Source organism: Peromyscus eremicus, chromosome 4 (genome assembly GCF_949786415.1).
Source record: "Peromyscus eremicus chromosome 4, PerEre_H2_v1, whole genome shotgun sequence".
Lineage (NCBI taxonomy): Eukaryota > Metazoa > Chordata > Mammalia > Rodentia > Cricetidae > Peromyscus > Peromyscus eremicus.
Genome location: NC_081419.1, coordinates 51,634,675 through 51,651,513, shown reverse-complemented (window position 1 = coordinate 51,651,513; position 16,839 = coordinate 51,634,675). Strand labels below are relative to the sequence as shown.

Genomic DNA, 16,839 nt, shown 5'->3' with positions numbered 1-16,839 from the left:
TGGACTCAGTCTTCAGCCCCTCCATCCTTCCCAGAGCTCTGATACCACCAGGCTCAAACCCAGCCCTCTGATCACGTGGTTTGTCTTTCTGACATGTCCAGCTGCTGTGCTTAACCACTTCCTTAACCTGAGCTATCCTGGTTCATTGTTGGTTACCCTAGTAACATAAACTTCCTGTCAGCTATGGTTGGTTGGCGGGCTGGTTGTTCTCTTTATACTATTATTTGTGGAGTTGTATCTCTCCTTCCACATTTATGTGGGCTCCACTGGTCACACTCGGATTGCCAAGCTTGCATAGCAAGTTGCCCCCACTGAACCATCTCACCAGCCCAGGTATATATTTTTTCTATATTTAACACTTGACAAATTTTAAATTTGGAGACACTCTCTCCAACTGGAGTGAAAAAACAGCCAAATTCTTTTAGTAAACAGCTGCTATGTTTTTATTTTCCTTAATTCAAAATACATTTTTAGTCTCTCCTGACACCACCTTGCTGTGTGTTATTTAGAAGTGTGTTTCTCCATCTCCAACTATTGTGAGATATTCTAGCAAATTTTTGGTTTAAATCTGTGATCTGAGATCATGCCCTGTACAATTTCCATTCTTTTTCATTTGTTCAGCTGTATGGCCCAGAATGTTTACTATTTGGTGAATACTATATATTAGTGTGAGAAAAGCATATATTTCAAGTATCAGTTTTCCCTCACATATTTTGATACTCTGCCATTAGGTATGTATACATTTCAGATTATTGGATATTTTTGGATAATTGCCCCTTTACCATTATAATGCCTCTCTTCATCCTTAATAATTGTCCTTGCTGTGGTAGTCTGAATGAGAATGGCCCCCATAGACTCATACTTAGTCATCAGGGAGTTGCACTACTTGAGAAGGATTAGGAGGTGTGGCCTTGGAGGAAGTTTTTCACTCACTGGGAGTGGGCTTTGAGGTTTCAAAAGCCCAAGCCAGGCCCAATGTCTCTCTTCCTGCTGCCTGTGGAGCTGGATGTAGAACTCTAAGCTACTTCTTGAGGACCATGTCTGCTTGTGTGCTGCCGCGCATCGCCATTATCCATAATGATAATGGACTAAACTTCTGAAACTGTAAGCAAGCCCAAAATAAATGCTTTCTAAGGGTTGCCGTGGTCATAGTGTCTCTTCACAGCAGTAGTAACCCTAACTTAAGACACTTGCTTCGAACTCTGTTAGTGTCAAATTAATGTCAGTATGCTAACTTTTCTGATTACTGTCAGTGTAGTATGTCCCTTTCTCCATCCTCCTCTCTGAAGAACTACTTTTAATGTTTCCTATAACACAGGTGTAGCTCCCAGCAAACTCTTCATTCATTTATTTGATCTGAGGCTTTTGCTTCTTATTTACTTCTGAAACCCGTCATTGGATGTTGAATTCTTTATTGGTAGCTTTTTCTTTCAACACTTTAAATGTCTCTGTCCCCCTCCCCCCCTCCTCTTCCCATGCTGAAGATGAGACCCAAGGTTTTCTGTGTGCTCAGCATGTGCTCTGCTGTAGCCACACCCCAGCCCCCCACTTTCTTCTCCCCTTTCGTGTTTTTTTTATTGTAGTTTTTCTGTATTTAGATTTATTTTATTTTATGAATGTCTTGCCTGCATGTGTGTCTGGGCACCACATGTGCTTGGTGCCAGCAGAGGTTAGATGATGTGTTGGATCCCCTGGTACTGGCGTTACAGATGGTTGAAAGCCACCATGTGCTGGAAACCAAACCCAGGTCCTCTGCAAGAGCAACAAGTGTTAACCTCTGAGCCATCTCTCCAGCCCCTAAATTATTTTTTAAGTGATTCTTTGAAATTCCACTGATGCCAACAAATTAATTATAGTCCTTTTCTGTCAATAAATGGCTCTGCTTTTTGTTAAGGCCATGTCTGATCCTAATGGAAGATTGAGCTGTCATAATCTCAAAGGGTATTCTGAGTCTCCGGTCACCGTCATAGTCTATGTATGTGCCTGCACACACCTGGGTTGAGCCCCATGGATCCTCTTGTCTCCATCCTGGTGCTGGGATTACAGGCATATAGCACCACACCTCAGCTTTTCCCTAAGTACTGGAGGTCTGAACTCATGTCATAGTGCTCGCTGGAGGCACTTTCCTGACTGAGCCTCTCCCCAGGCTCATAAGTCTCCTTTATATGACTCTCTCAACACTGTTCCGTCTACTATTGTCAGCTTGAGTAGAGGAAATTAGCTTGTGCTTGTCTGGGTAAAGAGTGAAATTTAGTTGGTCTTGTAAATACTAATTCTTCTACCCAAGTCAAACTTGGGGAAGAATGTGAACCTTCATCGTGTTCCACTTAGAATGCTCTGCTTGTACTCTTTCCTAAACCTCTGAAAGTTTGAAAATGATACTCAGTTAATAGTTTTCTCCTGGAAACTTTTTCTGAACTAGGGACTTTATCTTAACGTTTTTGTATCCCCATTGCCTGTACAGTGTACATGTTTAGCAGATAATAGTTTATTTAGTAAGTGTGTGACTGGAAAAACTCCACTAACGATTCAAAACAGCAAAGGTTATCATTTCTTCTAAATATTTTATAATAGAAAGTTGTACTTTTCCTATGAACTGATTTTCTCAAAAATAATACAAGCTTGAAGACAAAAACAAGACTCTCCTAAAGTGTTAGTAAGACAGATCTTAAAAATCATTTTCTATATTGTGTCTGATGTTCAAATTCTCCCTGCATCTCTCCCCTTACAGTAATATATATAATGGATAGATACAGTTTGGAGTCTGTAGTACCACCATTCAGCAGTCACTGTTGACTAGATGGATTGTTATAACTTTTTTTTCTGAGATCAGGTCTCACTGTATGGTCCTGACTGACCTGGAACTTGCTGTGTAGACCAGGCTGGCCTCGAACTCACAGAGAGCCGCCTGCCTCTGCCTCCCAAGTGCTGGGATTAAAGGCGTGCACCCCCATACCCAGCCTCTTACAACTTTTTTAGGTTCAAATGCACTGCTCTTGAGTTTGACAGATGTGTGCACTTGCTAACCACATCCTTGACAAGATGGAGACGTTACCTTCACTCTAGAGATGGCCTGGCTCCCCTTTCCAGTTGGCCTCCTCCCATAAGCACTAATTTCTCATTCTGTTTTACTTGTTCCTGAACTTCATGGGTAGTATAGTCTCCTCCCCTCCCCCACTGGTTTTTTGAGAGAGGGTAGCCCAGGCTGACCTCAAATTCACTGTGTAACCATGAATAACCCTGAATTTATCCTGTTGCTTCAGCATCCCAAATGCTGGGATTACAGACGTACACCACCATGCCCAATTTATGGCATGCTAGGGATCACACCATACGTGACGCCAGCTGAGTCACATCCCCAACCCTCAATGTGCCATTTTTGAGACTCATGGATAGCCAGAGCATTTGTATTTCTGTAACTAATGTACAGTGAATAGCAAGTTCTGATGCTTCATGGTCTCACAACACAGAGGCGTCTCACAGTCCCTGCGGCAGATGAATTAGCTTTATTGTTGTATCACCACTTTACATGTAAATTAGGTTGGAAACATAAGTAATAAAGGATATGATCAAATATGTCATAGACCTTTATATTGATTCTATAAGGCGAGGTTGTTTTTAACAAACAGTAATTTTGATTAGCATACAATAAGGATAGTTTCATATTTTCTTGTCTTTGTATTTTTCAGCCACATAGATGAAAATGAAATGTTTAATTTTTCCTTTACGTTCTATGTCTTAATAGAGACCAGTTAGCTGTCTTCAGCATGAAGTTGGGGTAAGGCAATCAGGAGCCTTATTGTCTCCAGCCTCCACTAAGATGAACTAGCAGTGTGTCAGGAAAATCCTGAGGATGGCACAGTTTAATACAGTTAGTACAGTCGGGGCTTGCATAACCTTTAGAAAAATCATCCATAGAACATCCCAGTCTTTATAAATAAACATCACCCACACGCTTTATTAATAGCCTTGTTCACTTTTTCCTGGGACTTATGCTACATGTTTCTGCTTCATCCCCTGCTTTTTTTTCTTTTCTTTCCTTTCCTTTTCCTTTTCCCTTTCCTTTCTTTCAATTCCTTAAGTTAGCATACAGAGTAATGGGTTTCATTATGGCATTTTGTAATATATGTCATTATACCTTGTTTTTATTCAATCTCTTTTTTTTTTTTTTTTTTTTTTTTTTTTTTTGAGACAGGGTTTTTCTGTATAGTCCTAGCTGTTCTGGAACTTGCTTGGTGTAGACCAGGCTGGCCCCAAACTCAGAAATCCATCTGCCTCTGCCTCCCACGTGCTAGGATTAAAGGAATGAGTCACCACATCTGTCTTCCATTTTAGTCTTTTGTAAAAGACAACTTTTGATAAGCTTTCTAGATATTTTTTTAATATGTATGTGTGAGTGCCTGTGTGTATGTATGTGTATCACATTCGTGCCTAGTACCCATGGAGACCAGAAGAGGGTTACAAGCCTGTTGTAAGCCTCCATGTCATCTGCAAGAGCAGCAAATTTTCTTAGCAGCTCCGCCATTTCTCCAGCCCCTCCCTCCATAAGTTTTCTTAAAGGCAAACTTTTTATGGTACAGTAAGGAATTGGATGTAAATATGAGATAGTTCTTGATGATTCCCGCTGGCTCTCTCTTTGAATAGTGTACTAGTGTCCCTATGTGTCCTTGGAGTGAAGGGACAAACAGTGATTTCCTAGACATATAGTCAGTTTAACCTTAGGAAAGGACAGAAAGACCTCCAGGAGCCTGTAATCCCAGTACTTGGGAGATAGAAGCCAGAGGAGCAAGAGCTCCAGGTTATTCTCAGATGCATATCAGGTTCAAGACCAGCCTGGGCTACAGGAGGCCTTGTCTCATTGCTCCTGCTCCCTCCCCAAAAAAGGTTCTGCTTCATGGAAATGGTGGTGCTGTGGACCCAGTTAATGTGTTAAACTGGGGGAAGGAAGGAAGGAAAGGCTTCTTTCTCGTGTGTGTACACAACAATTTCGGATGTCATTCCTTGAGTGCCAGCTACCAGGCCTGGAACTTGCCAAGTAGGCTAGGCTGGCGAGTGAACTCCAGTTATCTACCTATCTCAGTCTCCTCGGTACTGGGATTCCAGACAGATGCTACTAGGCCAGGCATTGTGGTGCACGCCTGTCTCAAAAAACAAAATAAACAAACCAAAAAAAAAAAAAAAATCAAATGCTTGCTTGTAGCTAGAGTTTTCCTGCCTGGCCCACAGTCAGGACAAATCTCTCTCACCTGCCAGTCCCACAGCCACTCAGACCCGACTAAGTAAACACAGAGACTTATATTGGTTACAAACTGTATGGCCGTGGCAGGCTTCTTGCTAACTGTTCCTACAGCTCAAATTAATCCATCTCTATAAATCTATACCTTGCCACGTGGCTCGTGGCTTACCAGCATCTTCACATGCTGTTTCTCATTATGGCGGCTGGCAGTGTCTCTCTGACTCAGCCTTCTACTTCCCAGCTTTATTCTCCTCCTTGTCCCACCTACACTTCCTGCCTAGCCAATGGCCAATCAGTGTTTTATTTATTGACTAATCAGCAACACATTTGCCATACAGAACATCCCACAGCACTTGCTACCTCACTTTTTCTTTTACATGGGTTCTGGGATTGAATTCGGGCCCTCATGCTAACTGAGCCATCTCCCCGGCCCAGGAAAGGTTGTCACACCAGTTTACTCCCCACAGCTCACCACCCTCTCTTCATCCAGTGCCATAATCATAGACAGAAATGGTCATTTGGCTCAGGAGGCTGAATCAGGAATATTCCTGAGCCATATTTGGGATACACACTGAGTTCTGTCTCAAGGAGGAAAAAAAGAAAACCTTTCTTGGAAAAGAATGCTGAACTGCTGTGAATTGAGTGAATGTAACCTATGCTAGTGGTGAAGTAGAGCTGTATGCCTTCAGCATTTGTCAGGGACCGCTGTCCCCGGACTGCTTCAGATATGCGGCCTTTCCTCATGAAGCCCCTTTACTTTTTATTGTTAGGTTTTGTATTTGGCTTTTTGAGACAGGGTCTTTCTTGGGTTACTCAGGCTAGCCACTAACTGTGTAGCTAAGGGAGACCTTGAACTCTGTCTCCACTTCCTGCGTCCTGGGATTTACAGGCATGTGTCATGCATGCATCCAGCTAAAAACTTCTGAGTCTCTATGTGACTCTCTAATGAAATACCTGTTTTACTGTAGAGCACTTTACCTCCCATTGATTATTGTCTTTCTGAAAAATAACAACCTTTAGTAAGCAGATTAAGCCCTTTGCAAATGTAATCTGTACAACATATTTCTCTTCAACATATTCCACTTTCTGGGATTTCTTCTCTGAGATGCCGTTGCATGAGTAGTTTTCCTAGGAGAAAAGTTTGTCTCTAGTCAGGACACAAACTAAAAACCATCGTCAAAATCAAGATTTTGACACAGTCCGTATCACAGTTAAGAAAGTCTGGGACTAAGGAATGTGTAGAGCAGTTGCTCAGTGGGGTGGCTTTTCTGCTGTGGAGGCCAAACCCAGTTGGCTTAGATGCCCTGAAGCCCTCACAGACACATTTTAGGACAAATTCCTAGACTGTAAGTGCAGTTCAGTTGGCAGAGGGCTTGCTCAGCGTGCGGAAGCCCTGGGTTTGCTCAGCGTGCGGAAGCCCTGGGTTTGCTTGTGACAGGTGGCTGTGTGTGCTTGTAATCCCAGCTCTCAGGAGCTGGAGGTATGAAGATCAGAAGTCCAAGGTCATCCTTGGCTACATGAGACCTGGTCTTGAAAAGAAATAAACAGCACAATTGGCCTTTTGAAAAATTCTTCAGTGAATTCTGGCATTGTAAATTTATGAAAAAAAAAAAAACCAAGCATTCCTATGACCAGCTGTAATTTACCAGACATTAAAAGGTGCTTATTTTGTATTTGAACATACTTGTGCAGTCTCTTTTTTGAGGTATCTGTTTTGCCAGGGGTGATATCTCACACCTTTGCTGCCTGTTCAGTATTCTGGGCTGTAGTGTTGATACCCTATCTAGAGAGTGGTCAAGGGAGAGAACCTTGTATACACACATACAGGCTTATATGTGTGTGATATATACACATACATGCATATATGTTTATTGTATCTGTTTTGACTTTTCAAAGAGCTGGAGTTAACTTTTGTCAGCATAATTCTACATAGCCTCTGTCACAGTGACATGGAAAGTATAAAAATGTCTTGCTAAATATATCTTAATTAAACCTGCCTTGTCACATCTTCTAAACCAAGAACTTTAAACCTTGAGCTTTTAACGGTAGGAGATTTAAGTACAAAAATATGGGAACAAAACTTGGCTCTGGATTGGTGAGATACACTCAGTGGCAGAGTGGTTGATTAGCAAGTGTGAGGTTCAGTTCCTGGTGCAGAACATGTCTGGGGCCGTCCAAATGCCACTGAACCTCATGGCTTGAGTTTGATTCCCCAGAACCCTCAGGTAGAAGGACAGAACCAGGTCTCACAGGTTGTCCTCAGACCTCCGTACCTGTACACACACCTAAAAATAATGTAATGAGATTCTTTAAAGAGCACTTTTTATAATTTAAAACATATCGTAAAAGAGTCAGGAACGTAGCCTGGATGCTATTGATAATAAGGACTTTGTCAGCCATGTCACTGAACACTGTGGAAGCTCGTGCTAAAACAGTAATGTTTGTTTCATAGTCTTAGTATCTGCCACACAGGAAAGACGATTTTCAAGTAGTTGGAATTAGTATGAAGACATTGTTTCTAAAATATTAAAATTACCCATCCTGTGATGAAGATAATGAAATTAAAAGTATCCTCTCACCCTAAGAGCCAGGCTTCTAATTCTATCATATTTGGCTTGGGGAGTATGTTTCTGGGCACCCAACACAGAATCCTGTTCAGGCTAGTCAGGTGCTCTAGCCCTGAGCTCCAGCCCAGATACAGCATGTGTGCTTTCTGAGTTTGTCTGCTATCATTTGAAGTTGTTAATAGTAAGACCCATTTTATACTTCATAAAATTGTGTTCCTACATAGGAAACTTGAAAAACCACCGAAGTGGCTGTTGTTACTTATTTAAAATATTAGTTGTATGAGTACTTTTATGCCAGTCACAGGCAACTAATACTTAAAATTCAAATTTTATTTAAGGTTTTATTAATGCTAGTAAGCAAATTATATAAAATAATCCATGGAAATTAGTTTTAATCCCCATGTTCCAATCATGGGCAATTCCCCCCACCATTGTGTGTCTCATAACTAGAACATAGAACAGGTTTATAGTTGTTGATAATTTTAATAGAATAGGAAGCCCTGGAAAACCCAGTAAGGTATTAGTTTATGCCTAAACTTTTTTCACCAAAATTGTTAATGACAAGTGAGAGACTTAAACTGTATAACTTCTGCTTTTCAGAGTAATATGTAGCTGAACATTCAGATAAGGAGCAAAGGACCAAAAAGCAGGAGAGAACTAAACTGTTTGATCAGCAAACTAGAAATCTGCTCTGAATGTTTTTCTGTCCCCTTCTCATATGAAATCTTTGCTGGTAGCAGCCTCTCCTACCACATTGTGTTGTAGCTGCGTCACCCGGGGCCGTGAGGTTCTGCCTAGTTTGTAACTACAGGAAAAGCAAAATGAGATGAGAAATTATAGCTGGGGAAGAAAGAGTTTCCTGCCCTGACTAGGTCCCGTGGTGAGGAAAGGAAGCAAACCTTTAAATATTTTGTTAGTACATATTATGAGACCAAAAAGCAGCTCGATTTCCAGCTTAGGATATTGTTGCAAAAGTAAAAACACCAGTTTGTGGAAAATAGAAAATATGCATACCTACAGCTAGCCTAAACTGCTTGTCCCCAACCCCAATAACTAGAAGTTTCAGATTCCAGGTACACATATAAATGCAATAATAACTGAAGTGCCTGAGTATGGACGTATGGTATTGGTAATATCAAGCACATGGTAGTATGTTCAGTATTGGTATTTGATTTTTTAAAAAATATACTCTAAAGTGAATTCTTACTGAGAATACCCATTAAAAATTTAATTGTAGTTTTTCATTATTTTGTTTTTATTTTATACTAAAAACTTTCAAGTAGACATTTCAATATGACAAAGTTACATAAGCCGAGCATCCCCTTGCACGTAAGGAAAAATGCAATTATTTTCTATTCTGAATCTCCAGACTGCTGTTTTAGAAAATCATATCTGATTATTTGCTCAGCAGAAGATTATTGAGTTGATTTAGCTGTGATTTTACTTAACAAAGCTTCAACTGCATTCCTACTGTGGAGTCCAAAAAAGGTAGAGAGATATAAATGATACATTCAAACTGTGATTTTTGTGAACAGGGCCGTCGATGCACCCCTCGGAGCTAATAGCGGAGATGAGAAACAGTGGGTTTGCACTGAAACGAAATGTACTGGGGAGAAACTTGACCGCAAATGATCCATCACAGGTAATGATCTTTTTATCAGTAAGCTGAAAATGTCTGGAAATCTAAACGTGATTGCTTGTGAATTGCTACTTAATGTTTTCCAATATGCATATATCCATAGGAAAGTAAGGTAGAGCAAAGAAAATGCTTTAAATGTATTTTGATTTTGCTACTTTATTACTTTAACCTAAATGAGAAATTGTTTATAAACCTATATTTTAATAAATGAAATGGCTCCTTTGGGTTTATGTGGATAAAATGAACTGGTGATAGGATTGTTTGCTCCTTCCTGCTAACACACCCTTGAAATGACATTAAATTGAGCCAACAGAAGTCTATAAACAGCTCCCTAAGCACTATAGAAAATGCTTTAAACTTATTTATTAAACTGTTCATAAATTCAGAAAGTTAAAAGTTTTCAAACTTACTGCATTTTGTGTGTGTAAGAGCCTGTGCATGTGTGTGCGTGCAGGCATGCATATGAATGCATGTGCCGGTGCGAATCAAGAGGAAAACGTGGAGGAGTCAATTCTCTCCACCATGGAGATTCCAGGGATTAAAACTCAGGTCATCAGACTTGGCGGCAAGTGCCTTTATACACTCAGCCATTAGCCCTGGCTTGAGTTTTAAAGGATGTATAATTGCATATTTTATAATAAAGTTTAAAGTTACTGATATGTTGATCTAAGTTTCATGGTCTTCAGAATTTTCGATGTTTGTGCAGCTGGGGCTTGCAGCCAGGGCCATGTGCATGTTAGACAAGTGTTCTGTTACGGAGCTGTGGTCCCAGCCCTTCAAGATGCTCCTGGTTTTTATATTTCATTAAACTAAAAGTGCCGTATTTAGATGGTAAGTCTTTCAAGTGTTGAAGAGAACAGCGGCCTACTGTACTTCTGTCTGTACGTATCTTCCCCGTCCTGATAGTCTCCAGGAGTTACAGCGCAGTTATATTAACCTTTGATCTAGCTTAGCAGGTGGAGCATAACTGTTTAAATACTCTAATCCCCACACACTTCAGTCCGGAGTACCACACCGGCAATGGTATGTCCGTGACACAAACTCAGTTCCAAGTGTTCTTCCCTGTCTAGTAGCTAGTCTAAATCCAGCAATTGGACTCTTTGTTGACTCAGGACTATGTTGCGAGTGACGGTGAGGAAGACCCTGAAGTTGAGTTCTTAAAGTCGCTGACGACCAAACAGAAGCAGAAGCTACTCAGGTAAGTAAGGAGTCCGTGTGGGACAGCCTTCTCTCCTCCAGTGACCCACCTGGGCTCTGCACTCAGCTCAGGCGGAGAGCTCATGGTGATGCTTAGACTGTGGGTCCCTCGTATTGATTTAGTCTTCAGCTAGAGTAAAGCAGTTTTATCTTTTCAATAATAAGAAAATTAGTGTTTGTGTCCTCAGATTGTACTACCAAGCTATTGTACCTTTCAGAACATTTAATTTGGAAGTAGACTTTTTTGTAGCTTGTATTTTTCTTAATAAAACTGTATATATCTTTGCACACCACTTGCTCTTAGAAAATATTTTTAATGTTTTTTCTTTTTTTACATTTTGTGAAATTTTATGAGGAATATTGAAAGAATGTTTAAAATTATAGTAATGCTTAAAATTTGTTAAACACACTCCCTGTGGGCTAAAGAATTAAGATCTACCAAGTCCAATAGAGGGCGCTCACCATGTTTCAGTACACGGAGAATGGCCAGCATAACCCAGTGAAGAGGCTGGTGTCTCATAGTAATTTAGAACGCCCATCTAAACAGCTTATGCTTCCCAAACTAAAAATTCAGAAATCAGTGGAATTGCTCTGTTTCTAAAAGTGACCAATTGCTGATAACTAGTAGGTAATTATTGTTTATAATATCAAAGTATATTCTAATCCTCAATTTTGATAATTTTTGTTTGGTTTTTGTTTTTGTTTTTTTCAAGACATGGTTTCCCTGTGTTGCCCTGGCTGTCCTGGAACTCGTGCTGTAGACCAGGCTGGCCCCAAACAGAGAGATCCACCTGCTTTTGTCTCTGGAGTGCTGAGATTAAAGGAGTGCACCACCACCGCCCAGTGATAATCAATGTTAATTAATATTTCCACACTTAAAACTAGATACAAGATTAACCTTTCATCTAACTGCATAGGTCCAATTAATGCTGCACATCTTTCCCAAGTTTTCTTTAAATCAAGAGAACCATTTTATTTAGAATGCTAAGTAATTTCATGTTCTGAGTCATAGGAATGTTTTATCAAAAGAATAGTCATTCCCATTGAAGTATGGTCAGGAAGTTGGCTTAATTTAAATTCCTACTCAGTGTCTACATGCCTGAATAATTTAAAAGGAAGAAAATGATTTATCATTAAATCAAGTAAATAATGTGTTTAGATGTGGACACCATTTTCAGTAGCTTCTAAGAAGATAGATTGTCTGCTGACAGTTTCTCTTTTGTTGATGAAAGAACTATTTCTTTCCAACTATAGGAAATTGGATAGACTTGAAAAGAAAAAAAAGAAAAGGAAATGTGATAAGAAAAAGAAGAAGTTACAGAAGAGCAGAAGTAAACACAAAAAACATAAAAACAAACCCCCTTCCTCCTCCTCCTCCTCCTCCTCTTCCTCCTCCTCTTCCTCCTCCTCCTCCTCCTCCTCCTCTTCTGACACTTCAGAAAGCAGCATCGAGAGTGACAGCAAGGAAAAGAAGAGAGAGAAGGAGAAGAGTAAGAAAAAGAAGAAAACCAAAAGTTCAGGAAGTAAAGCTAATGACTCTAAAGAGGATACATCTAAGAACAAACTTCACGAAGAACTTTCTAGCAGTCACAGCGACAGAGGAAAAGCCAAGGAAAAATTGAGGCTTCTAAAACGAGAGAGTTTTGGGGAGAATAGCAAAGATGTCCACTCTGGTTCTGACCGAAAGTCCGGAAGCCATCGTCATAGTCCAGAGAGGAAAGGGTCTGACAGAAACGGGGGAGTCCGGAGTCACCACAGGGCTGAGAGCAGCAGCAGGAGAAGCCGGAGCAGGAGTCCTGGTGGTCACAGGCAAAGGGAGATGAGGAACTGGCCACCGTGGAGTCCTAATGAAGAGCGGACCAGGAGAAAAGACACCAGAAACCATGGCGACGGTGAATACAGAAGAGACAGTGCTCAGTGAGCACCCAGGAGGTAGAGGGAGCGGCGGAGGGACAGCTGCCTGGGAGAAAGGACTCCATTTTCTTACTCAGTGTCTTCAGCAAGGGCTAACTTGCACATTAGTATCTAATAAAAAAAGTCTCTTAATTTTCCATCTCCATAAACTGTCATTTCAAGTGTGACAGCACCTGAGTACCACAAGGTTGAGTTCGCAGGTATTTGTAGGGACTCTGTTTAGAGGATAGAAAGTTGTCTCTGTTGGTAGCTGTTTCTTATACCTTGTACCAGATTTAAAATATGTAAGTCATTGTGATTTTGTTGTTTTGAAATACCATTAAAACAGTGACAACCTTGAATGATTGTCAATTCAAATTTGTTATTTTAAGATTTGAATTTACTTGAAGCAAAATGTAATTAATGAAATTCAGTAGAGTAAATAAAACACTGGCTATCGACCAGTATTTCCTTAAGACTTAAAACCCTGTATTTTGGTCTGCAGAGTATGATATTAATAATTGAATGTCCTCTTACTTGTCCATGTTGGCATACAAAATTACTTTAAACTTAACAGTTGTGAAAATCAGAATTCTGACATAGGTCTCACTAGGATAAAATGAAGTCATAAGCAGAACTGTCTCCCTTCTGTGCAGCCAGGCTTGGCATCTGGCCCCCTTTTCTGTAGTTCAAGGCTAACAGAGGAGGCAAGTCTTTCCCACATCTGGTCTCCCTGACACCGAGTCTGCATCCTTCTTCCACTTGGTAAGGACCCTTGGAAGTACAGTGGGTCCACCTGACGAGTCCAGAATGATCTCCACACTTAAGATCAACTGATCTGAACCATAATTTATCTGCACCTGCAATTTTCCTTTTTCATATAATGTAACATATTCACAGGTACCAGGGCTTGGAGACATATATATCTTTTGGGGAATGGTTATTCTGCCTACCGCAATAGCCTTTCTGATGTTAGACATATCATTACAAGTTGTTGTTGTTGTTGTTGTTGTTTTTCCGAAAGGTAAAACATTTATATTACAAAATACAAAGAAACAATATAAACTAGATATATTTTACTTAAAAGTTGGAGGGGTTCCTCTTCTTTGAAACAGAGTCTCACTATCATCGTGTAGCCCTTGCTAGCCTGGAGCTCACTATGTAGACCAAGCCAATATATAAAATGGTTTCATTTGTTGTTGTTTTTTTTTTTTAAATTTAGCTACAATTTTTGCTATATGTGCCAAAGGACTAGTAAAGGAAAACTGGAAATTTTTAATACAAATTACAGATACCATGCAGTTCAAAATTTTTTTCCTATTGTGAATGTATTAAATATTTCTTTTATCAGGGTTTCACTTTTTTAAAGCATCCCTCATTTAGTACAAAAATACTGATTTTGATGGCGGTCACAGTTTCCAAGTTCTGAAGAAAATAGATTTGAAAGGAGTTAAAACTACTCCGTGTCTACTCCTTGACTATGCACAGGGAAGCAGCTGGCCTGTGATGTAGCTGTGTTGACGATGTAAATAGCCCTTTGATTATGCAGATGAAGGAAAGTGGAGAGGAACTGAGCTCCTTCACACATCCTCTAATGTCTCCCAGCACACCTCAAAGATCCTACTCCTTCACTTTAAAAAGCATGCATTTGAAATTGATAAAGGCTAATTTACACCCCGAGTTCATCAGTGTCGCTGTGATTATTTTCTACCGTACACCTTTTTAGACTTTATAATTTTTGTAATGTCAAAACCTATGCAATACTTACTGCCTTAAAAAGGGTTCCAAACGAATACAGTGCTCATGAAGAAAAATGTTGAAATGCATCCTATAATTAAAAATGAATTAAATACTGTTTCTTACACTTTGACTTTCACCAAAATGTGCCACCACCCCTTAACTTCATAAGGTAGCCCCTAAGTTTTTTAATCTCTAATTTAATCCTTCGTGTTGAGAATATTAAACCATACAGAAGGGACTAATTTTTAAAGCTCTAGTCTTACCCACCCAATTCTGAGAGAAATTTCCCATGGTTACAGATCACGAGCATCTACAGTTTAGTTTTTGGCCTTGGCCGCTAAGGATGCTAGACAACCGCAATGGACCAGCATTCTAACTATGAACTAAGAGATGGAAGGGAGGCATTTTCACACACAAAAAACTCCATAACAGCAGCCCTCCCAAAGCTCACTCATTTGCATGCTATGGTGATACTAGGGGATGGGACTGAAAATGGTCTTAAAAATATTAGGCTTCTAGTAAGTACTAATACTTCAGGTTCAATGAATCTAAACAAGTCAATAGTGATGTTTTCCAGAAATCTAGACATGAAATATGTCATTCTTACCCTAAATAGAGAAATTATTTTTTAAAAAATCTGAACTTTTTTTACTTTTCCCCCAATGTGGACATGTAGGCATAGGTCAAACTTTGGGGCCATCCCTTCAAGGCTTCCGCCTAGCCTCGTTTAACTCAACACTGACGGATTCATTCCTGTAGGAGGCACTGTCGATTTACAAATGACCAGGAAAAATCGGGTTGTTAGGTTAGGGTTTGTTTATCTGGATGTCTACATAGTAGATTAGTCATAATTTCTTCTAATAATTGCCCAAATAGGCAGAAGTTGCTGCGGCATAGCGGCAGGAATGCTCACCTTGCAATGTGACGTGAATCTTGCTTGAATCCGTACACTTGCAATACGAAGAAAGCTTTTTATCTGAACGGTTATGGAGAGACCTTTCTTCCAGATTCTTCCATGAGGCCAGTGACAGATAGCGAATCCGATCAGTCCTGCTGTTGGAGTAGGCGTTTTTCAGTTTCAATCACAGAATTTAGTATCCTTTAGCCCTGAAGATCGGAGTTCAAGATCCGCTCCGACTATTTCGTGCTTTTGACCTAATGAGCAAGACACCGGTGGAGGCCTCTCAGGAAGGCCGCATCCTCCACACTCTGTGCCTAAGACCAAGGAGCAGGCTTACATATATATACACACACACACACACTTTTATTCTTACTTGGGTTTTCTGGAAAGATAACGTTTACTACGGTTCTTGACAAGTGTGAACAGGCCTGCGATGGCGGCCTTTGGAGCCGGTTCAGATCTGAAAGTGCTGTTTGTACAGGTGAGGAGCAAGCGCCCTGAGAACTGAATGCTTTTCTGACTTGAAGCGCCTACTTACTACCCGGTTCCTGCCGGCAGGGAAGGAAGCAGATCATCTTCCCACCTTCCCCTTTCTCCTCGCTTCGCCTCCCACTTAGCCCCCCAGCGCCCCACAGTGTACCTAATACTATAGAGAGGTGCCTGCGGAGACGCGAAGGTCTGATTGCAATAGTATCCGGCGGGCCGAACTGCCCTGGGTCTCCTACCCGCGCCTAGAGACGTGGAAACCCTCTAGCCCTTCCGTGTCAGCGGCTCCCGGGGTGCCGAGGCCTTCACAACCGACCAGATCCCCACTTCAACGTGCACCACACTGAACCCAAAGGAAGCAGAGGGCCCGGGAGGGTGAGCCCTGAACAGGTGTCGCCGGGCCCATCCGCAGATATCATGGCACCCTGCGTTCTCGGGGGCCTTGACGGGTTTCTCACCTGGCAACCTGGGACGCAGCACACGGAGAGAAGCTGGGAATTTAGGGGCGCCCAGCCGCCCGACTTCCTGTTCACATGCGTTACGAGACAGGGACAAATTGGCTCTTTGCATGGGTACCCTGGCTCGGACCCGCGGTGGCCCGAACCCAGCCAGAAGACACTCCGAGGTCCCTCCGCGAGGCTGCCAGCGAGGGCAGCTGCTCGACCTCCCGGGGGCCTGGCCCTTGTCGCCCTGTCCCCACCAGGGCTCGCCAGGCCTCCTGCATGTGTCCCCTGAGCGGGTCGCAGGGCGTACTCGCCCGCGGTGGCTTGGAAAGCGAGAGAATTTCTGCTCGCTGGGGCTCCACAGGTGAAGACCGCGCTTTGGAAAGCCAGTACCAATCTCCGGCTCCTGGCGCGGAAGAAGAAGAAAATACCAAAGCTCACTAGCAACCTACAAGAAGACAGCGGACTGAGGGAGTCACACCCTATCACTCTGCATTTCTTTCATCCATGAATCACCCCCGAAGTGGCAAGATGCCTGCGAAACAATGCAAAATCCCCCGTGAATGTCCAAAGAAAAAGAAGGCTACGGTTTGGGGAAACCTACAGCTTTCCCCGGATCCGGGCCAACTGACTCTGGAGGAATGTGTCCCTACGGACCTTCGGAAACCTTAACTCGAGTTCCAAACACCCGTACATATTTATATCAATAATATATGGGGAGGCAAGTCTGTATGTAT

At 41.5% G+C, this 16,839-nt stretch overlaps 1 protein-coding gene across 1 annotated transcript in view; it reads left to right on the top strand.

The window, feature by feature from the left end:
* Nucleotides 1–12,894, top strand: part of Cir1 (corepressor interacting with RBPJ, CIR1) — a 31,250-nt gene extending 18,356 nt beyond the window's left edge. Inside the window, exons 8-10 of the mRNA XM_059260700.1 lie at nt 9,339–9,445; nt 10,555–10,640; nt 11,894–12,894. Coding sequence (XP_059116683.1) covers nt 9,339–9,445; nt 10,555–10,640; nt 11,894–12,560 — 860 coding nt within the window. The 3' untranslated portion in view covers nt 12,561–12,894. The remainder of the gene's footprint in view (nt 1–9,338; nt 9,446–10,554; nt 10,641–11,893) is intronic.
* Nucleotides 12,895–16,839: the final 3,945 nt, after the last annotated feature.